The 24366-nt window shown below is 38.5% G+C and overlaps 1 protein-coding gene and 1 long non-coding RNA gene across 3 annotated transcripts in view; one reads left to right on the top strand and one right to left on the bottom strand.

The window, feature by feature from the left end:
- Positions 1-20856, top strand: part of LOC311444334 — a 48841-nt gene extending 27985 nt beyond the window's left edge. For both annotated transcript variants that reach the window (XR_014697819.1, XR_014697820.1), the window contains one exon: positions 16353-20856. This is a non-coding gene — a long non-coding RNA (uncharacterized lncRNA). The remainder of the gene's footprint in view (positions 1-16352) is intronic.
- CCNJL (cyclin J like) overlaps positions 7341-24366 on the bottom strand; it is a 52808-nt gene continuing 35782 nt past the window's right edge. Inside the window, 1 exon segment of the mRNA XM_084535400.1 lies at positions 7341-7704. Coding sequence (XP_084391526.1) covers positions 7568-7704 — 137 coding nt within the window. The 3' untranslated portion in view covers positions 7341-7567.

Here is a 24366-nt window from a genome sequence, read left to right as displayed (position 1 = left end):
TGATGAACACTTGAGACACCTTCAATTTGATGAAGGTGCGTCAAGTATATCTAGTTCTTTTGTGTAATTCTCAAGCTGTTTATTCACACTTCCTTTTAAATTCTTTTTAATTTTTAATGCTGTTAGTAATTATCTTTCCTCTTAAATATTGCATTTAGCTGGTGTTTAAAATGCTTGTTACTATCACTGGTTTTTAAGTTGTTTTGCAGAACTGACTTACATAGCCTATGTTCTTTGAAAGAGAAAAAACAAAGGAAGAGAAGGATGATAGTCTTAAATGAATACTTGTTATAGTCTGTCACAGAGACCTGCCTGCTGGCCTACAGTGAAGAGCTAAGACCAAAGCAAAATGATATAATTGCAGGATTAGTGGGCAGCTGCAGTAACATCAGTGTGGAAATATGTCTTACAATGCATCTAGAAACAGAGCTTTCTAAATTAGATGAGACATTTGACTGTAAACTGTACACCACTCAGTGACGTTGTATGAGGGGTTTTAAAACATTCTGAAGGAGAAATAGACCTGGCTGGAATAATGGGTAAATTATACCTTTGGATAATAGAACTCAATTCGTAGAATTCAACATAGAACAGTTTATCAGCCACCAAAATCATGAACATTATGTCGTTACATAAATTGAATTTAGATTGCAATCCGTTTCCTTTCAGATAACTGTCTGCATCTGAAAGATGCCTCTTCTTTATGACACGAGGCCAGTCAGGAGCTAACTTGACAGCATGTGTATGTGGACATGTTCAGATGGTGTCAGGTTAGTTTAACCTATGAAACTGTGTGAATTAAGGGCCTTGCAGGCAGAACAGGTCTCTTCCTGCAAAGGCAATTGTATACTTACATATCTAAAACGCTGTGGATTAACAATGGTTTTATGTCTCACCTTTGCCCAGCTCAGGAAAGTAGAACAAACATGCAGCTGCACCCACCTCAACATGTCAACAGCCCCACAGGTTAAAAAAAAAAGTCTTCTGGCAGGGGTGGAACATACTAGTGCTGTAAGGAAACTCATTTTGTGGGCATACAGATGATCTGCTGTGCAGAACTTAGAATATTTTGCCAGATGTTATATGCACAAAAGATAACGTCGTAGATATGTCTGTGCTCTTTAGAATCAGTTATCTGTTGCTATGAGTTGACTTACCACAGCAAAGAGTTCAGTCTAAATAGATAACTGGATTTTCATACTGTAAAGTTATTCTAAACAGTATTACTTCCCCAAGCCTGTTTGTTGTTCTGGAATTATTCTGCTGAATTGATAAAGGAATCTGGTTGCTGCAGCATATTTGTCTGGAACAACTTCTGGGTAGTGCTTCAAAAGTCAAAAAGACAAAAAATAAATAAATAAATAAATAAAAATGACAGTCTTGCCTCAGGCCTTGAAGTAAACAAGAAAAAAAGACAAAAAGACTGTTGGGGCTTCTAAGTACTTCCTTCTTTTCCCCTCATTTCTAGGAACATGCAAGCTTGTTAATACTACCACTCTTTGAATGAGAAGAAACTTAAACACTGGTCTTCATTTTACCTTTAAAGTTGTTCCTGAGTCTTGTCTTGTCTTTCTCTGTAGTATTTCCTATGTCCATGTGTATAAATTCCATGAGCTGTATTAGCTCTTCTAACTATATGTAACAAGTAACTATATGAACAGAGAGATTATGCAGCTTTTCCTGCAGTACCAGAAAGATTATTTGTATCACACATAAGTGTTGCATTTTTATCCTTGAATAGTAAGCCCAGATCCTACCTGAAATGTTGTTCCTCTCCTGATCCATCCTTCTGTGTGAAAATATTTATTTCAAATTAATGGCTGCTCTGTTCAAGAATTAGTTGTTTTGACATACCTTGTGGGTTGAAATGCATCTGCTACTGATGTCCAGACATGTAATGCATTATTGACATGGTATGCACAAACTTAACTCATTTGTCATTGTTTGGCAACATTATCCTAGCTCCAGTGATAAATATGGGGCCTAACCTTATGGATAGGTGAGCTAGCATGGCAGTTAATTTAGTATTTCCTATACAGTTCTTCTACACGGGACATGAAATTACAAAAATCTGTTTTGCATTGAATAAAAATATATCAAAGCAATTCCTTGTTCTTTGGTTATGGAAATACAGTCGTGTTTCTGAGGCTGTGTTCTACATCTGCAAACTCTGTTGAAGCCAAGATTAACAGCACCTTCAGCTGTTGAGGTGTGGCTTTTCCTTAACTCTGGTCCCTGGAAATAAACCTCATGTCAAATAGCAATAACAGGGATGGCAACTGACCTCGATTATGTATAGTAATATGAATCCTACATAGTCTATTATCATTTAGGATTTTGTGCTGGCACAGTGTAAGGATACAGGACAGTAAAGGAATTAGCATTGAGTACTATTCATTTGGAACCATTCTACCCTAGCTGAAGCAGAGCTAAGCTGCCAACACATATCTGACACTGTGTCCTTTTTATCAGTTATTTGTAGCTTCAGGGTTGCTAGCTGTGAAATACAGACAGTAACTTTTCATTCACAGAGATGTGATGTGGTTTAATTACAATGAATGTTTAAAAACAACTTGAGGATGAATAGTGCTGTGTAACTGCTAACTATTACCCTTAACGAAGACACAGTAACAAGATGATTAGTCTTTCAGATGTCTCCAGTCATTCCCTGAATTCCAAATTAATTTCTGTCCTTAAAAATTATTGACACATTCAGATTTCTTCCTAATTGGTTTAGATGACCAATTGGATGCATTTCAATAAAATGGACAGTGAAGGTAAATGCATTTTCTGGCTAGATGTTGCTTTATATGCAACAATTGCATATGAATTGGCTACAAGGCAGAGAGCTAAGCACCACAGTAACATCAAAAAAAAAAAAAAAAAAAAAAAGTATTGTGATTTTTCCAGATAGTTTTCAAAAGTGTACTTATACTTGTCCCTCTTGAAGTCACACTTAGCCCAATGAATAACTTTTGTCTTGTCTTATTGACTGCATGCCATTCATAACTGGTACCTTTTGTAATTGTATCTTCATTTACAAATTATTTTTTAATGTTTTGAAAGTTGTAAAATGGAGACACTGTGGAGCCTAGGATTCCATGCTAACTTGATTCTTGCTTCCTCTTGTGATAAAGGTTTGGAAACTGTTGAAAGGGTTGTGGCATAAATTACAATGTATCCAAGTTTTTCTGGCTTTTCCTCTTTACCTAGAAAGGCCAAACCCGTAATGAAAGCTGTAGAATACTGCTTAGCAATGTCATCCAGTTAAGCTCTCCCTTTTTTTTTTTTTTTTAAAAAGAGGGAAGGAAAAAACAAGGCAGCTAGTATTGAGGTCTGCAGGTCTCATGTGACAAAAACGCCACTCTGAGCTGGAGTCTTCCCATAACATATAATCACATCAATACAAAGATATTCAGGGTAATATTCATTCTGATGTAATTTCACTGACTTTTTAATCCGATTACACTGAGGATGAATTTGTCCCTCATGGTGTCTGCAAGCGCGCACGCACACAAAGCACCGACAACAGTTGGAGGGGTCATGGCCCATTTGTGTATGCTAATGTCTACGGCTGATGCACACATTTAATCTCTTTGTCAGATGCTCAGTTCTTTGACCAAAAGCAGAATAAAAAGTTGCAGTTAACAATTTTTTATGCCAGACTTTTTTTTTTTTCCTGGATTTTTTTTTTTGGTGACAATTTACTAGAGGATTGTTTCTCATTCTTCCTTTGTCTGTCTATCTTTTCTTTCTGTCCTTCCACAGAATTTCCTTTATCTACCCTCTTACTTCCTCAGGCCTCATCTGATGTTCGTGGTTTACCAAGTCAAGAAATGCTGTCGTCATAGACAAGTGTTTTCAGCTCGTCTGATGCTGAAGACATACATCAGACTGTGCATGTCTCTGGCTATTCTGTGTATTTTTGCATTCTCGATTAAAAAATAATAATAATGAATGGACCCTATTGTTTAATAGAAATTTCAAGTTTATTACGGACTGTGAAATACCACAGATATTGAGGGGGGAATATATAAGGAAATAATCTACAGAGATTGATCTTGATCAAGTTTTTTAGAGAAGGAGATTGTGGCAGGAAGAGAGGATCATTGTGTCCTTATGTCCTCATTTTCTTTGGATGATCATACAAATCCTTAGCTTTTCAAATTGAGGTCCTTCTCCCCCTTTCAGTTCCTCCCACAAAATGAGGACTAGTTGAGGAGATTGTTGCCATCTTTTCAGTTGCCTAAGGGGATGCATATAGTGTCAGCAGCTGAAGCTAAGTGATGTCATCCCATCTCATCTTTAACAATTATGTTAATCTTGCAAAATCTCTTCATTTCTCTTTTGTGTGCAGAGCAGTTTTTCATTTGAATTGAAGAATGGTGTGTTTCCTAGTTTCAGGTAGGAAATACCTTCCTTCCCTTAATAAAAAGGAGAACTATGCTGTAATGCTTTGTTGTCACGTGCTGTAATTCCATCAGCAATTTTGTATTTGTGCCCCTAATGAGGACCCTTGCTAAACGTGTAGAGACCTTGCTTTGCTAAAATCCTGTGAGCATTAAGTATGCAAAGGAGAAAATGTTGTCCTGCTTTCAAATCACAAACAGTCCCTGCACATTGGCAGCACAATATGCTTGGTGTGCAGTGACTTTCAGTGTCCCCTGAAATAAGAGCACTTAAGATGCAGTCTGGCCACATGACTGCAGAGTTCAGTCATTAACACAATGAAGTAACCATACAGAAGTGGTGTCCTATATTACTTGCCATTTGAACTTCTGAAAATGTTAATCGTGTCTAGATCTTAAACAATTTTGCTTTTTGCAGTATATCACATTGTCTTCTCTTACAGATATTTATTCTTATCAACAAAAAGTGTTGTGGTCTATTGTGGATCTGAAGTCAGAACCGTTCGTGCTAAGTGTATTTCAAGGAAAAGTCCACCACCAGTATTGCACATTTGATTTGCATGTTTTCTTACCAAATACCTAATCTAATTTCAGGTAGGATCAATTTATGGAGAATTCAAGGTCAGCCTGCCTTCCTGACAGTTCATCAGAATGGCCCATGGCAATCCACTTCCTTTGATGAAGTCAGGTCACCTTAATTGCATTTACTGGGTCACCTGTTGATAACATGTAACTTTGAAAAAAAGCTATTTGGAAATGTTTTGCAAATCAAGAGGGTGAATCCCTCGAGTCAGTGGATGCTTCTTTTAAGGGTGTGCTTAGATTGCAATGGTTAGGAAATTGTTGTGTTGCTTTCATTCAGATCGTCCCTTTAACTCAAGCCTTCAGCTACAGAAAAAAAAAAACACAACATACAATTGTTCCCAAAATAAAGTAGGTTTTGATTCTGATACTGTGGTCAGTAAGCCACAGTGGTATGCTAGGTCAGGGTAAGTGCTTGGCAGCCAGTCCACAAAATGATGTCAGAGATTATTAATGTAATAGGCTTGATTATTCCTTCACTGATGAGGACACATGGTGATCAGTGGAAAAATCTGCGAGATAATGAATGCTGCCTGCTCAAAAGTTTGGGGAATGTGGAGTTAGTTTTCATTTTGACTGCATCACTCCAAGAAGGCCTTTTCCTTGCTCCTGTCACAGACTAGTCCATAAAATTACAAACACCAAGGCATAACATCACCTCTCAGTGTCATTCAGCCTGTGGTTAGCCATGGCTCCTGCATATCTATCCGTTGGGAACTCTAAAGGCACACGATTAACGTAGCTGAAACTGATCTTGACAATTTAAAAATCGTGGTGTGTGTTCCTTTTAACTGAAGTTCATAAGATATGAGTGGCTGGATCTCGTATTTCAGCTCCAGCATTTGTTGTTATGGTTATTGTCTGTGTCCTGTTTGACAACTGAAGTCAGTGGAAGTTTTGCCAAAGTATAATGTGCAAAACTGGATTCTAGTTTATATTCGGAGAGAGTTGTTTTGTTAGCAGGAATTTTGAAGAGTTTTGACAGGCTATTTTAGGACATTGAACAGGGTTTCAGAACACTTCAATGAAATTTGAACTGTTGCATTTTAGAGGAGGTCATTACCAGGATGTAAACAGGAAGACTGCACTGTCTCGTGGAGTGCTTTCACCCACATGAGGCTGTTCTCCAGAGCTGTGCACGGCCATTGGAGCCTGATGGTAAGGGTGAAGTCAGGACTTTGTGTGTCTCTGTCAGAAAGCTGGAATGAGGTAGTTCAGATTTTTGCCATTCTTCCATTGGCCAAGTGACTTCTAAAGCTGCAGAAGCCCCATTTTTTCTATTGCAGAGATTATCAGAAACACTTAAATTTTATTGTGTACTAATTAATGTCCTGTTCTTTCTGGCTGGTCAAAGCAACTCTCAGTGTAGAGTCTACTGAGACTGTATAGTATTTTTTTACAATGTATCTGTATGCCAGGAGTTTCAATGCTGTAATTGAAGCATATACCATTGTATTTTTCTAGGCATATGCTCAATTTCACAATTTCACCACTTTTTTTTTTTTATTTTTTTTCCTGTTTTATTTAAATACTAGAAAATAAGTTGTGAAGTACTATGTCTGCCTTAGGGAAGGAACCTCAAATAGTGGTGCTCAGTAGGTACTGCAGATTCTTAAATGGTAGTAGGATGTATGAAAATAGTACAGAATGTATAAACATGTTATTTCACTGGGGCAATAGCAGTATTGTCTAACCTTGAATTACCTATAAAGGACAATGCAATATTAGCATATTTTGTAATACAAATTCTCTTGTTTCCAAAGTTGTCCAACTGAAACTATCCCTTCACATGTACCCAACAAATAATAGAAAGAAAAATCCAAGTCTTCAACAGTTGTTTCACTGTCTTTGTGTATTGGTATAGCTATGCTGCATTTCTGTCTAGTTACGCTAATCTAATTCCCCATGTGGAAGCTTATCACAAAATAGGGGCCAAGTGTGCAGTACCTAGGATATGCTGATGTAACTGTGTATCTTAGTTTATTTTAACAGATGGAGTTCCTTCCCACTACAGTTAAAACCACCATGCCCAATAACACATACTCTTCTAGGAAACAATACCTTTGCCAGCCTGAATTTATTTCTGTTCACTGGAAAGGTTGGTCAGAAACGTTTTTATTTTACGCCATGCTTCTAATCGGCATAGGTAGGCTGCAAAACAAGAACTGGTTTTCCCAGAATAGTTTATACTAATTTTAAAAATGTATAAATCAAACAGCAAAAGTGATGCTTTATTCTGAAAAGGAAGGGCATATGCCTGCTTTTTTGCAAGACTAAAGGTTTCCTTTATTTATGTTCAAACTAAACAAAAAGAGAGGGAAACTGTTAATAAATACATAAAATAAAATGTACCATGTCATTCTATTTATTATGGGCAAAAGATTGAGAACAATTTAAAACTGTAACTCTGCTTCCAAGCAATCTGCATTGCATACGAGGTTCATTCTTTGTGCTTTTTAGATCTGCAGTCTAGATAATTAATGTTTGGGACACTACTGCAATTTTGGTATTACTTTCACCATCCCCCTGTCACTGAATACTGTGTCAGTTCGATGTTATGTTTACTGAATGTTCTGTCACCAGTCCTCCTTGTTCTTCAGTCTCGTGTATGTCTGGGTGATCTGTTTGTTCTGCTTTGGTATCCATTGGAATGACAAAAATGTTCTGAAATGCAGCTTCGCTTTCATGATGAGTCCTGTCAAGTGATACATTTCTGCGGCAAAAAGGGTATAGAGAATCATACACATGATGTAAGCATATGTCTGTGTCCCAAAACAATTAACAAAATGTCAGATGGAACAAAAAATGGAACTAGTCAAGAAGAAAAAAACTTATTTTTCTTATTTAAACCTAGAGATTGTGCAAGTCTTACTAAATGCATAATCATAAGGACATTAGATTTTAATATTGTAGCATTTTTGTACTTTTAATCAACTGTTTTATAACAAGCATTTGTTTGTTTACTTGTTTTTGAGTATTACGTTCCTTGAGGTCTCTGGTAAGGCAAAACTCCCATAGATTTCAGCTAGAGCTTGACAGACAAATAACTGAACATGTACACAGTAAAAAGTAGTATTTTATAGTTCAAAATGCTGATGGCTATTTTAATACCTTGTAATTGGGGGAATTTGATGCTATTTCTCTGTGTTTTCATCATGGATTGAAACTCCAAAGTACGTGTGCATAAATTAATTTCTTAAATTTCATATCTCTGTGGTATAGTGACATTTATGTAATTTAAGTTTTTTCTTTCTCCATGGCATAATTGAGTATAAAAGAGCTTTATGATACCCATCATGTTTTTGCCTTAGAATAAAACCGAAGTGGCTAATTGATGCAGGCTTGGACCAGTGGTAGACCAGGTAAACACTGGTTATATGTTCAGACTGGAGGCCAGGAATTCTTTGTCACATTAGTAAAGATGCAATTACATCTTTACTGTAGTTGCAATTTGACTATAGTTTTAGTTTTTCTACACTAATCTGAATTTGATTCTAATTTCTGAGGTCACCCAGGGTGAGTCAGATCTGGTCAAGCCAAAATAAGCTCTTGAATTGTTCCTAAAATGATGGAAAATATGAGTCAATTCAGAGAATTGTTAAGCACATAGAAGCAGTCATAGGCATAAAACAACCACAAAGCTGCAGACGGTGCAGTGGGAGAGAAGGTCCACCCAATGAGTCAAAGTTGAATGTAACTGGATTTCAGGGCTTGTCTTTTAGCAGGGCTGAAAAGCAGAGCAGAGCTAAAAGAGAGGTATGAGAGCCATGGACAGGGAGGAGAAATGGACAGATGTTTATGTTGTGTGATTGCTTTTGGATTAATGTAAAGTGAAACATCCAGAAGGGAATAGATTTGATCTGTGACTTGGACTTTCTTTTGCAGGGAGACTGAGATAATTAACAATATGGAAATAGGCAGAGGACTTCAAAACTCTGAAAGCAGGTGATGAGACCCTGGCATATCTTACACAGTAAGAACACAATTTGGTATGCTTATTACCATTGTTGCCAACTGTATCAGCCTGGGTACACATATTGCAATTAATAACTCTGCTTTCTCAGTGGTTCTGGGAAAATCTGTGCTACTGTCAAGCATCACAGCACAGTTACTATTTTGCACAAGCTGCTGTTGGCTGTGGGAAAATGTCCCATGCAGACTTAGAAAACATGAGGCCTTAATATAAGAAAGTAACCCACCAAACATCATGTTTCAATATACTTTGCTTTTTGATGATAGTGGTTCACTGTTCATGATCACAGGTAAAATACAGCGCAGGTGCTGAATCAAGAAGTATTACTATGTAATATAGAGCTGGCTCTGTCAGTGTGGTTACAAAATTTGGTGAAAATTCCTTGTTAAAAATAGGACCTCAATGATCATTTTAATTTTTAGTTATGAACATGTGAAGACAAAATCCTTTTCTTTTAGATCTTTTCTCCTCGTTATAGACTATTGCTGCTGCTTCATTGCTGCAGTGTTCTTTGCTAGTGCAGTAAATCTGGAGACCTAATGGTGCACAAGCCCCTTTGAGGACAGCACTGACTTTTAAAATATTCATTTCTATGCAGATCAGGGATATCCCAGTCTGGCTGTAATCAGAGGAAGAAGGAAGGAGACAAATAATCACTGAACATGACTGTTTAGGGAGCAATTTCTGTCAAAAAAACAATCAGCAACAAAGGTGGTTATGAGCTGGCCTTGCACCCCCAAGCACAAGTAAGAGTGATGTGGGCTTGTTTGATACTCATAATAGTATAATTGCTTCTTTCTATTCCTTCATCCTCTAGCCAGCTGCTTCTCCCCTACTATGCTGAAATGCCTGTTGTTTCTCTAACTGCTGAGTAACGTAGGGCTGCTAAAAGGTGCCAGACTGACAGCAGTGGGCTCTGCGCTGCTTTGTTTAGATCCAGCCAACAGGTAAAGCTCAAGCTCTGACAGTGCCCGTCGCTGCAGGGCTGAGGTTCAACTCTAACCTGCAGGGACAAGTCACAAGGCAGAGGCTCCTGCAGGGCAGCTCAGTTCTTGGTTATTTTTGTTTGTCAAAATGATGCCAGCTGTGGGAGTGAATTGCATGTTCTGGAAAAGCAGGATGCATCTCTGTTTCCAGCTAGCGATCCAGACAGAGATCAGTTCAAAGCTTGAGTCTATTCCAAATGGAATAAACCTTAGCACTATGAAATCAGTTTGCAGCAAATCTCCTGCCACTGGGAGTTCAACTGACTACCAAATTTATCTCACCCAGGCTTAATGAACAGTCATCAGGTAGTAATGATCCTACCAATCTTGATTTAAATAGCAGGGGTTGGATTCCATATCCCTAGAGTAATTTTTTGTGCCATTCAAACCTCATCAAAGTGTCTCAGTGAAAATGATTTAGGTTAGCAGGTTGTACTGCATGTTGGCCAGCAGCTCGGGGAAGGTGCGTATCAGTTACTGGTGCTCAGTGGCAATGTGGGAGCTCACAGTAACTTATTGTCTGCCTCAGTCCTGTTTTTTTGCAGAGGGATGCCTAACTCTGGGCTTCTTTTTTTAATACTTCAGGATAGCAACAGCAGCAAGGGTGTGTCCATCAATGCCACTGCTAGCTAGCATCTAAACCCTGTATTTCTTTGAGAGAGATTTGAATGTTCATTTTCACTGTGAAGATAACAGAGTATTATAAAAAATCATATCTGACCTTGTGTGAGAAAACAAAACAGAGGCCTCAGCAACTCCAGGGCTGGCTCAGCCAAGTGATGTCACATAAAAAATAAAGAGAAAGAGGGCTTTAATTGTATCGTCTCTGTATGTAGGTCACAAGGACTTAAGAGAAGGCACCGACCAGACAAAAACCTTCAAAAAAATACCATTATCGTAGGAGAAGGATTCTTTCTCAATCAGACAACCAAAAATCAGTACTGAAAGAATTTCAGTGTTCAATGCTATCAGTTAGTTGGGTTTCCAGTTCCCAGAGACTGAGCAGGAGGACCTGCACTGTTTGTGTCCTCAACCTGCCCGCCTCCTGCTTGCAAGCTTACCCAGTACACAGCAGCAAGATGCTAGGAAGCAGATTCAAGCCATTTTTCTTCCTGACTTTCTGTGCTATGATGACCCCTGTCCTGGTTTCCTGGCTAACTGAAACCAGGACAACCCCACATAAATCAAATCTAGTTTGATTATCCTTGCTGAGAAATAAAGAGATGTGAGTCAGCTTCACCTACCTCTGACTGCAGCTCCCCATACAGTCTGTTTCTGGTTTCCCTCAGTCCCTAATTACAGGATCTGGACAAAAACCTCTCCTGCTGCTCCCACGCTTGTGAGTGTCACTCAGGGTCAATAGCTGCTGTAGTGATTCTGTGCTGCTTTGCAAGAATGACTCCTTTCTGCAGGGATCTACACAGTCCATACATCTTTTCTGAGCAGACTACTTCTGAGCTTTGAGTAGCCTGAAGAGGGGAAGGAAAGCAGATCTTCTGCCCAGCCCTGTGGTCAGCCTTTGTGCAAGTGCCAGAATACTGACATGGAACGGTAATCTAATAAGCATTTCTTTCAGGAGAGGAAGCTGGAAGCGGCGATGCAGCTGTGAAGAGTCAGGGCACAGAAGGTCTAAATGCCTCCGGCTGCAGAGCTCTTAGTGACACATGGGTTGCAAATAGTAATGCTGTATGGTGACAGTGAGAAAAAATAAAGGAATAATCTGGGCCTAAAAGTACAAATTGCTTGTAGAAAAGCTGCATTAGAAGTGCAGGTTTTTGTTTTGGAAATCAGCAAGGAAAATAATTTTTCCTTGGCTTTAAAATCCACTTAGGTACCCAGATTCTGTATCACAGTCCATGCATATTTGATTAGCAACATTTTTTTTTTTTTCTAACACAGTGTCTGGAAATAGCAATAACTTTAAACCATCTTTCAAAAAAATTAGGACTTTTGAGACAAATACTATCTCAGAGGATGATGTTCATTCTCAGAAAAACATATTTTTTATTTTAAATGGGAAAGGTCTTTTGTTGTTGTTGTTTGTTTGTTGTTTTTTTTTGTGACTTTGTGGATATATATATAAAATAATATATACATTTTTTTTTTTTCAGTGAAAGTTTGTGTTGATTTTGCCACACCAAATCACTGTTATAAAGCCATTATGTAATTGCTATATTTTCTGGTAAACCAAGAGTTTCGATAAATATTGTATTGCAAGGCAGACCTTTGGCAGAAGCCCTTATGTGTTCAGTGAGTAAATAAGAACAAAGATACAGTGACTTGATTACAGAATCTCATCAGATGCTTCCAGGAAAAAGAAAAAAGAGCTTTGCATGCAGAAGACTTGCAATTTAACATGGGTAGTGCAGCATCTTCAATCTATGTATTTAATAATTTGTCTGAATCCTGGTTTTGTAAATAGTGTAAAAATCCCAATATTGTGCAATAAGAGTTTAAGTCTTGTAGTTCTTTGTCTCCTGTCTCTCAGGACACAAGCTGCAACTAGCCTTGTAAGCCAGAGATTTTTGCACAGAAATCCATCTTTAGCATACTTGAACGTTTATTCAGCTGAGGAGCAGAATTAAAGCGTTATCACTAGATGGCAGAGTGGTTTATGACTCAGACTTTTCTACCTGATTGTCAGAGGCTGCTCGAAAAGGCCGTGCCTTTCTTCTCTGGGGAAAAAAATCAGAGAGATTCAGAAGTGGTGGATTTAGAACCACTTTGTCATGCTCACCAAGGGAGTCACCAGGATAATCCTGGGTGGTAGAGTCCTGCGTTATTGGTGCATGCAACTGGTTTGTAAACTTCACCCAAATTTTGTCCATTTCTGTCTGAGGAAGCAGAATATTGGCAAGCTGACACCTTCTCCAGTCACTGAACTAAGTGTCCAGATTTTTAAGCATCCTGAGAATAGTAGCTGATCTGTATGTGTTACCTAACTGAGCCATTCAAAAATGCGTATTTAGGTTGAAAATGAAGTTTTAAAAAATAAACAGTTGTCTTTCTATGTTCCCTAATGTTTTCTCATCATTTATGAAGAAAATAGGTTTTGTTTATAAGCTGTGGTATGGTATTATGAGATGAAGTTCAGATTTTCAACTCTTGTCCAGATTTTTCTCTTGATTCCAGAAGGTAACTTTAAGATAAATATGTCTTATTCCAGGATTTAATAATAAAATCACAGTTGTTAACAACATGGTCTCATTTTCTCAGTATTACATCAGCATTGTTTGAGTAATAGCAGCATACTTACTGCTGACCAAGAATAAATAAAACGAGGATAAAACCATTGGAAGAGGCACACCACAGGCTTGATTTAATATAAGGATCTAATAGAAAAAGCAAATGTAAAGAACTGCTTTTTTTGGAGATGGTGAAGAAGTGGCATGAGATATTTTCTCTGTTACAAAAGCATATTTATTTCTTCTGTTAAATATATCTAAACAAATATCATAGAATCATAGAATATCCCGAGTTGGAAGGGACCCATAAGGATCATCAAGTCCAACTCCTGGCACCGCACAGGTCTGCCCAGAAGTTTAGACCATGTGACTAAGTGCACAGACCAATCGCTTCTTAAATTCAGACAGGCTTGGTGCAGTGACTACATCCCTGGGGAGCCTGTTCCAATGTGCAACCACCCGCTCGGTGAAGGACCTCTTCCTGGTATCCAGCCTGAACTTCCCCTGCCTCAGCTTAATACCGTTCCTGCGGGTCCTATCACTGGTGATTACAGAGAATAGGTCATCTGCCTCTCCACTCCCCCTCAGGAGAAAACTGTAGACTGTGATGAGGTCCCCCCTCAGCCTCCTCTACCCTAGGCTGCACAGGCCCAGTGCCCTCAGCCACTCCTCATACGTCTTCCCCTCTAGGCCCTTCACCATCTTTGTCGCCCTCCTCTGGACACTCTCCAACAGTTCAATGTCCTTTTTGTACTGTGGTGCCCAGAACTGCACACAGTACTCGAGGTGAGGCCGCACCAGCGCAGAGTAGAGCGGGACAATCACCTCCCTCGACCGCCTAGCGATGCTGTTGCTTGATGCACCCCAGGATACGGTTGGCCCTCCTGGCTGCCAGGGCACACAGCTGGCTCATATTCAACTTGCTGTCAACCACAACCCCCAGTTTCCGCTTTGCGGGGCTGCTCTCCAGCGTCTCGTCGCCCAGTCTGTACGTAAAGTCAGGGTTGCCCCATTCCAGGTGCAGGACCTGGCACTTGCTTTTGTTAAACTTCATGCGGGTGGTGATCGCCCAGCTCTCCAATCTGTCCAGGTCTCTCTGCAAGGCCTTTCCTTGGACCCTCAGAGTCCACAACTCCTCCAAGTTTGGTGTCATTGGCAAATTTGCTCAAAACACCGTCTAGTCCTACATCCAAATCATTTCTAAAGACATTGAAGAGGACTGGCCCTAAAATAGAGCCTTGAGGAACCCCACTAGTGACCATCTGCCAGCCAGATGTGGCCCCATTTACCACAACACTTTGAGCCCTGCCCATCAGCTAATTGCTCACCCATCGTATGATGTTTTTGCTAAGTTGTATGCTGGACATTTTGTCCGGTAGGATCCTATGGGAAACCGTGTCAAAAGCCTTGTTGAAGTCCAAAAAGATCACATCATCTGGTTTTCCTTGGTCAACTAGATGGGTTTCCTTATCATAAAAGGAAATCAAATTTGTTAGGCAGCACCTACCCCTCGTGAACTGGCTGGGACCAGTGACTGCAATGTCCCCCAGGTGCACCTCAGTAACTTCAAGGATCATCTTCTCCATAATTTTACCAAGCACTTACATGAGACTGATAGGCCTGTAATTGCTAGGGTCTTCTTCCTTACCCTTCTTGAAAATTGGCACAACATTTGCCAGCTTCCAGTGTACTGGGACCTCTCCAGATTCCAAGACCATTGATAAATAATTGAGAGAGGTCCTGCGATGACATCAGCAAGCTCTTTAAGCACCCTGGGATGGATCCCATCCGGACCCATGGACTTGTATGAATCGAGGTGGAGCAGCAAGTCCCGCACACATTCAGGGTTGGTTGGGAGTTTGTCATTCCCACCATCATGGTCCTCCCGTCCAAGACACCCTGGGTCCTGAAGCCCATCATCAGCATTGAAGACAGAGGTGAAGAAGGCATTAAACATCTCTGCTGTGCCTATGTCATTGATGTCATTGTCTGTGTTTTAGCTTTTTGTAAAATATTCAGTGCCATATTATGGTGTATCAGACACATCAATGCAAAACTAAAGCCCAAAAAAGTACTTACTGGCAAAGAAAAATAGCTTTTTTTTTTTTTTTTTTTTTTTTTTTTTTTTTTGTCTTTCGAGAAGGGAGATGTATCCTCTGCATCACTTTTTCAAAACTTTCCGTTCTTGCACAGTTAACTCGCATCAGTCTTTTCATTGTGGCAGACCGTAAGCACTATGCTAGCATAATAAAAATATATTCAAATATCGGTTTCCCTTGTCTGGCTTTGAGATTCTTTATTTTAAAACAAAATCCTTTTTTGCCTGGTTTATAGGGAAGTAAATAACATCACCAGATAGCTGTTTGTTCCGTCTACCTCATCTCTTTAGATGAGCCGCAGGAATTGGGAATAGATGAAAAGCTTGAGAGACTGAAAGAGATGGGAGGGGACAAGTAAACATGGTTTTAAAATATAAGGAAGATGAACTGCAAAGCAGATATACCTTACAAATAATAATAATAATAATCTAATTTTCATGTTCCCCTTAGCAGATTCAGAAACTGCAGCTGAAGGAGTAGCAAAATTTAACTGTGCATGGGGCTTATGTGCACCATTAAAGCAGCAGGCTTTACAAGTGCAATATGTGGAGGTTAATACATTTCAGGAAAATCAGTGGAGATACAGGGCAATGTGCTGGAGAATCCATTATATCTAAAAGATGGAGGGATGCCTAGTGTTTTAACAGACAGCAGAGAATCAGGATTTCTGGCTATTAATCCCATCTCATATGACCTGGGGCAAACTACATAATCTGTATTTAAAATATAGTACTATTGCTTTAATAATGAAGGGCTGGGGAACAGCAGTCTGGAAAGCAGGATGCTTAATAAAGTATGCTGTGTTTATTCCATGCATACTGAACTCTGAGTAACCCTTGCAGTATGGAAGTTCCCCTGGCAGGCCAAGTGGGGAATTTGGTCTTTCTTTAGTTCAGCTGCTTTCTGTATTGGCTTCAGTAACCATCCAGATACAGATACAGAAATGCTAAAGTTACAGAAGTAAAGATGCACAAAAATAAGGAAGCTGTGAAACTGCAAAATCATAAGGAAGATAAAACCAGTCTTTTTCATGTCAGAAATATGAAAACATGTTGGTATTTTCCAAAGAAACAGCATTTTTCAAAGTCAAAAGATTTTTTTTCCATTTATTTCCTCAGCACTTGCTCAGGACTCATTGATAGCCTGCATTTTTCACCATGCATATCATGAAACAAACTCTGCTACGTATGAAAGAAAATGCTCTGGATGTCCCAAGCTAGAGGAAGATGAAGGGAGTGGGACTATTATAAAGGTACAATTATTAAAATGGCACTTGTATATAAATCACTAATGGTTTTGAAATCAGACATTTCACACATTTTTAAAATGGATTTGTTTTAAAGCAAAGACAAAATAAATGTTTTTGTTTTTTGTTTTTTTTTTTTGTTTTTTTTTCCAATATTAACTGTGATATTATATATACATTTAAATATTTTTCAGAAGTTGCTTTGCTTGTAAAAAATAATTCCAACAAAAAAAACCTTCCAGCTTTATATAAGCTTTTATATACACGATTTGTAGAAGCGTGCATGAAATAATGCGGTTGAGCATCTACACTTTGTTACAGGTATTTTCTAAGGCAGCAGCTTTAGCTGTGTTGTGTAAAAATACGATAGCCAGGGATATGGCAGCAATTTACACACTAGACAGCGCTGGTGTTATTTGAGATCCTTTCATGTCTCTCCAGATTGCTGTCACCCTCTCTCAACACATTGATCCGAGGGAAAGACAAGGAAAAGACAGTTCTTAATGTCTTTGTTCTTCCTTGAAATGCTACTTAGAATTAATGAGTATAAATGGTATAAAGTCAAAACAGATACAAATGGAAAAATCAAATGCACTTGTGCTTCAAAATATGATCTTTTTAAAAACATCTCCTTACCAATGCAAATAAACATTTTGTATTAAGTAAATATGGCATGAAGTGAAGCTAATAGAGACAAAGTTCTGCAAAATACTGAGCATCTCCAGTTCTTGTCAGATTCTCAATTCACACAAGGAAATACATTGTCTTGCAATGAACACTAGTAGTGTCCTTACGTTAATTACATAACGTTTGTTGTTAAAAGTCCATCATTTACTTCCTTATTAACCATAGCTGCATGCTAGTAGCCTATGGCTAATAAGCCAATAATGTGAGTGAAATTGAGAAAGGCCAAATCATCATAATTTTCATTTTTTAAGAATTTTCAGTTCTTAGTGTTCATTATATTACATTTTTAGATTTTGAAAATCTGTCATCTATACAGCAGCTAGCATTTAAAAACTGATTCATTGTTTTATGATGTCTGTGAAGAACCAGAGAAGCTCTTAGCAGATTTCCTACGGAAAGAAGAAATTAAAACATGCTGTTACATAGTGTTTTTTATTGACTTCAGTAAACTTAAGAAATGCTGCACAGAGCTTGCCTTCAAGAAACCCTAAACCAATGTCATATAGACTAAATCGTCAGTTGTTTGGTTTCTTAGGTGGAGCATGTGGGGAGCTGCAGAAGGGATGTGAGAGAAGGAATGACAGTAAAATAAGTAAACTGGTTCAGTGCCTATGAAAATGCAGATGTTCTAGGACTGATTTCAGAAAGTTGTCCAGCTATCATGAGAAACCCACTGCCAACAGAGTTCAGGCAGAACTCCAGTGTATACTCTAGAAGCAGGGTAAATTCATGAAACATCTGGGCCCTGGTTTCATCCCACATTTATCCCACTGTCTCCTAAGCCTCATTTGATAAAACTTGCACAATCACATAAGAAGTTCATTGGGTAACTGTAACTCCAGAGAGGGATTCCAGGGCATTACTGATGCCTTTGAAACATGTGGTGACTAAGGAAGAAGTTATTTTTGGTGGTGTTGTATGGTGGTGACAGCCTATTTCAGAAACCTGCATCCAGTTACCCTCCTGCCAGCAGTTCCTGCTAACATTAACTGCAGGCACAGCGCACCTTCATTTTGCAGTGGGATACAGCCGTTTTTTCCCCCTTTTGATGCTGACTGAGGATTGCTTAGGAGACCAGAACCATGTGACAAGTCTCCAAATTAGACTAGATTACCTTGAAGATAAGTTCCAATTTGAAGTTACGTTGTTCTGATGTGTCAGCAAGTACTATCATATAGATACTATCGATACTATCAAGTAATAAAATCTTTATAACACATCATATAAACTATGTAGATAAAGGGGATATGACTATTATTTTTTGGTCAGAAAAGTCAGAAGGGGTAGTTACAACGATTCCTGACTTTAGGGATGTCAGATACTAATTTATTAGAACAATACTTACAGTGTGTTAGGGACTTTCAATATAAGTATGTCGAAAAAATATATAGAGGTAGTATCTTTAACTCAGTTTGCTTTTACCAGAAGACTGCAGATAAGGCTGAATTATAATCTTGTTTTAGCAATTTTTAAAAACTTCTCTGTATTAGACCAAAACTGTTGAGGTACAAAATGTTCCACAGTGGCTTTTAGTCCAAAAATGATATTTCAAAGGAAGCTTAACAGGTTTGTGTGACCCAAAGTGATGGGAGCCAGTCATTTTTCTACTGTGCACTTCCAAATTTTGTAAGTCAAAAGCGGCATAACAAAATTCTTCAAGTCTTTTGTTGAAGTCATTACTAAAACTTAAAAAATAGATACCTTCCTGTTTCTACTGTCAGTTCCCATTACCATTGTTTTGCATACAATTGATAAAATAAATGTAAGATAACTATTAAAAGAAAGAATCCTGAAGAAAGAAAAGAACAATTAGATTCAAAAGAAGTCACTAGTATCAGTCTTACTGTATGTTATGTAAGTTATGTTAGTATATCCATTAATGGCCTTTTATTAAAAGGCAGGTAATGTACTAGCGAAACTTGTTGAGCTGGAAAACATTTGAGATCCTAGTAAAATTGGGGTAAGTGGAGTACTAGGATGATAAGAATAAGAAAAAGCCCGTCACTTCAGAATTGTTTTAACAGAGTTTGGCGTGGCTTAGCCTGATTGCTTTAGTCTAACTAAAACAAACAAACAAAAAGGTGCTCACTAAAGAAATTTGGGATAAACTCAGAGAAAGAAGGGGCAGTTCTGGCACAAGTACAGATTTAGTACAACAATGGATTAACTTAAACTATAAATTAAAAGAAAAATTTTACATACTAGGGAGTAAACTGCCTGCTAAAATAACAAAGACAAGCACTTCATAGAGTGCTATCAGTTCTAAAAATCTGAAATGATAACAGTAATATCCTTTCCAGTTCTTTGTTTGGGTGCTTTTGAGTTTAGGAGTGCAGATTTAATTTGCTTAGGTGTTAGATTCTGAAAAGCCAATGTGTAATACAAAGTTCAGAGAATTTATACTGCGCCTTAAGCTTGCAGAAAAAAAATGTTCAGTTAAGCCAGACTAGACATGTACCACTAACTCTGTTAGCATGGCCTTCGTTTTTCTCCTAATATGCATAATGAAGTGTAACTCAGATCACGATCGCAATGAACATTTTTTGGTGGCTATATGTACCTTTTGTGGATACTCCCCCAGCAGCTTGTTTCCTTCTCCATGCCAATACTTCCACTCTGCCAACACAGGTATTGGTGTGATCATCTGAGTAAGTGGATCACAGCACCAATTAAGCTGGAAAACAGCTTTATATTTTGGGGTATTTTTAATTCAGATCAGGCCCTTGCTCTGGTTGCTGTGTTACTGCATAAACACTTGTGCCACCACAAGGCAAGAGGTGACTCTTGAACAATTTAAACAGTGCCTTCATATCCTCAGGCTGCTCTCAATCACTGCATGGTTTGCAGACACCTCTAGACCAATGAAAGGGCTAAATGTTGTTCATTGTGCTGGTGCCCTTGGTCTTCTCATCCTCTTGTACCTCCTGCTGTACTGGCAGGGTATGACCACGTCCTGAGACAGTTCAGGGAACAAAATCAGCTGAAAACTGTTGAAACCACCTGAAAACTAATCAGTTATTTTTTTCTTACCTTTTTTTTTTTTTTTTGGGTGAGTTTAGTTTTCTGTCTTTTTAGTTGTCCAAAACCAGACCTCAGCAGTCCTATTGAGATAACACTCAGAGATCAGGAACACCAGCCAGGGGCAGCAGAACCAACCACTTCTTACAGAAGCTATGCCAGCTTGAACCAGTTAATTATCTTGCTCACTGGAGGTCCAAACAGACTGAAGGTTTTCCTGATAACAGTGCTTTGGCAGGAAATAATGCAAGTTTCCTTTATGCGAGTCCCCAGAATACTAGTTTTCTGAAGGATTTGAGTCTTCTTCCGCTGTAAATGTTCCCATCTCTCAGCTTCTTGTAGAATCTTTTTTTTTTTTTTTTTTTTTTTTTTTTTTTTTTTTTTGGTGAGGCAAATTCAACCTTTCAGAATGTCACTTGTGGGCAAGAGCAGCATCAGTACTGAGTCACCTGTAGAAGTCTTGTAGAGATGGCCAGGGCATTTCTGTTAAATGTTTGGAGTCTGTACAAGCATTAGCTTTTCAATAATTCAGCCACATCTTGTTGGTAATTACTTTTCTACTGCTTATGAGCTTAGAATAATAACACCTAGTACTACGCTAAATGGATACTATTAAGTATCCATTAATTAACGCAAAATTATAATACAACTCCCATGGAATTACACATTACGTTAATACGAAATGAGTTCATTCTGAATTTATTATGAATGATTACTCTGAGTACCAAAGGAATTAATAATCATTAGCCATTTCTGTGGAGAATTGTTGAATAATTGCCAGCTACAGCTGTATTAGGAATTTACAAGCTTTCCTGATCAGCATTAATTCTGAAAGGATCATTAAGGATAACTTTCTTTTCAGGGGAGAGCTTCTACTTTTATTCTGAATCCTTGTTCCTTGTTCAACTGCATTCCAGTTTTAAAAGCACTTCAAAGATAGTCACTCAACCTTGTTCATTCACTAATGGAATTACATTCCTTATCTCCACTTTGTCTTTAAAGTATCTCAGTTGGCTTTATACTACACGTCTGAAAGGTTAATAAACTTTAAAGCATGTTGGGAGACATTCAAGGGCAGGGTGACTCCAACATAACAAAAAGAATGCAAAGGCGTTATATTTATGACTGTGGCAAGTAAATTCTGAAAGTAGAGGTATCCTCGGCCTTTGATTTGGTTCCTGAAAGTTCCTTCTGTTCCTACCAACATTTGAAGACTCAGCTGTTTTGCATAGCAGAAGTAGCTGCTGACTTGGGAGGCAGAGGGAATTAACTACTCTCTTTAGATGAATTTTTCCTTTGGGTATAAGCTTTAACGAGGGTTTTACTTCTCTGAAAACTTACTCATGCTAAGTGTCTGCAACAGCCACACAGTTTCAACTCACATGATCCTAATACATTTAAATGCACTGTTGAGCCTTTCTGCATAACTTCTCATTGTACCTAGTGGCTTGATTCCTTCCCATAGTGCTGTCAATATGTACTTAGATAGGAGGCTTGCTATGTGCTGGTGTTAGAGAGGTGCCTTAGAAAACCATCAGTTAGATAAGCTTTACTGTGAGTGTTTTGTTGTGCTTTTTGTATGTGTGTTTTTTGTTTGTTTGTTTGTTTGTTTTTTTTATGAGACAAACTCATTATAAAAAGCCTGTGTGCCTTAAGTCTCACAGAACAAGGTTATACCACTTACCTTGCAGTCTGTCTGCTGACAGTGGGGCTCCATATTAGTATGCAAACCCTTGTGTTTTTCTGTGACAGCTGAATCCACTCAGAGGGGTTCATAAATGCTAGTCTGCTACAAATAACATTTGCATATAAAGTTAGATTCATTAAATTGTTTGTGTTGAAGTTGTAGCTTTGCTGTAGGTGAAGCTGAAGAATTCAGGCTGAATTCAGGGAAGCAAGCATTTGGCCTATGTTCTGTAATGTTTAATTAAATCTATATGAAGCAGCCCTGCATATTATTGATTGCCCAGATAGCAATAAAATGTACTTAAGCAAAGGCTAATAATATATGGTATTTCAGTGTTGCCATAATCCAGTGTTTAGGAAATCATTATCATTTAGAAATATGTCCCAAAATGAAACATGAAGATAATTGCTTCTATAAATACTGATACACTTAACTGAGCTGATTGTCTGATACTGTACTGATACTCTTACTGAGCTGATTGTCTGGCTCAGACAGGAGATTTTGCATTTCAGTCAGAGACCAAGGAGATTGGAGGCTGATCTTGGAGCTTCAGCTGTGGCACTGGGCTAAGTAGAAACCCTGGTATGCTTTAACTGAAGTCAGGGGGGCTTATGGGGGAGGTAGGGACTTGCTGTAGGACATCCTGATTGGCGTACAGGCCTTGGCCACCAGATATTTGGCCACCAGATGGCACAGTCCTCTATAGAATAATGGTATTTTCTTTGACCTACGTAAAGGGCAGCTGCATCTTCCTCCTGAAAATGATTGATAGTGCCAGGTACCCTGAAGTTAATAACCTTTCTGAAAGCTGTTTTTAACTTTTACACCTGGAGCTTTTTATTCTTTTGTCTTTTTCCATTACAGCTCTTACCTCATGCCTTCTTCTTACACCCCTGTATGTGTAGAGGGAACTGCTTCTCATTTTTTTCCACTGGTCTCAGTTATAGCTGTTAATTCAGTTGAATTTCAACTCAGTTCTGTTAAGTAGAAACATGACATAAACAAAGATGTTTGCAGTAGTGTGCAGCTACCCACATTGCTGTAGGTGGAATGGATTATATATAAATGTATAAAATGTATACATGTATGCATACATGTATATATACATGTATACATTTTGAAAAAAAAAGTGGATAATTTTGGTTTAATTTATTGTGGTTGTTGTTGTTGTTTGTTTGTTTAACTAAGTAATTAAAGCCGTTATTAAGCACCGTTTAGCTAAGTGCCCAGCCCACCAAGGCTGAAGCACTGCTGTAGAGGTATGCAAAAGCAACTTTACAGGCTTACAGCTCTGAAGAGGCAGGAAATTCATGAATATTGTAAATACAAAGTGTAAGGTCATTAAATGAATGCAGTTTTTAGCTGAAACTGAGAGGAACTTGGATGACTAACTTTAACAATTGTGCAAGTAACCATCACCTCAGTAAAGTCAGAAGGCCTCCATCCCTTTATTCTTGGAATAAATATTGTCCTGACTCAATATTTGAAAGACTACTCAATGAAATTCTTCATTCTCCAATGCACTCTTGAATTTCATTACATTTTATAACAAAAAGGCAGGAACTAAAGTAGAGATTTATTTCAGAATGAGTGAGCAGAAAATGGATGCAAATACAAAATGCACATTAGAAATTCCTCTGCACAGATGGGTACAGATGGTATGTTTGCTCCCAACTTGTTCTAAACTGATTCGGATCCCAAGCAGCCAGGCAGAGTAAGCACGGTTATTGACACTGTGCAGTCTTACCTTTATTTTTTATGTGGATCTTTTTAATACATTCTGCAACTCTCATGTACAGCATAGCATTACAACTCCTTGGAGGTGAATAAACTCCTCCTTAGTGTAGCAAGAATGACCCACCCAGCCAAGTAACTATTCACCTGTAATTTCCTGTACTACATGCCAGCACTATGCCCACTACATTCCCACTGCAGACAAGCTCTAAGTGTTGTATAGCTGTGTATATGTCAGCATTTTTATATCACATCACAAGATAATTATCAATATAATTTGATCTTTATAAAGAAAGGGAACATAAAAGCCCAAGTACTGTTCATATAATCTGATTATCTTTTTCCTGTTTCAGAGAGCTGTGCCGTTTTCTTTATCCAGTTTGATCTATCTTCCAAGGCCTGTGTGGTGTTACTGTGCCAATGGCATTGTCCCCTAATAAGTTCTGTGTAAACAGACGAGTTTATGGCTCAAGTTCATTTACCTTCTTTATGGCGTTATGCATGTCTCTCTGAAACGTTGAGAGCCTAGTGCAAGACAGAGGCCTTCGAAACTGAGCTAACCTGAGGATGGTCTCACTGATCGCCCACTTCCCAAAAGCACAGCGGTGGCAGGACCCTGGTTACCTTTCAGTATGTGGAGCAGACGGAGCCACATGAAGGAGGCAAGTCTCTTACATAAAGACTTGCACAGCCAGTTGTGCTGAGCAGCAATAAAGATTCTCACAGCCCATCAGTAGAGCAACTGCAGAACTCCCTTGAG

This window comes from Aythya ferina (assembly GCF_964211825.1).
Source record: "Aythya ferina genome assembly, chromosome: 14".
Classification (NCBI taxonomy): domain Eukaryota; kingdom Metazoa; phylum Chordata; class Aves; order Anseriformes; family Anatidae; genus Aythya; species Aythya ferina.
The sequence above is the reverse complement of the archived record's forward strand: the minus strand, read 5'-3'. Positions and strand labels throughout refer to the sequence as shown.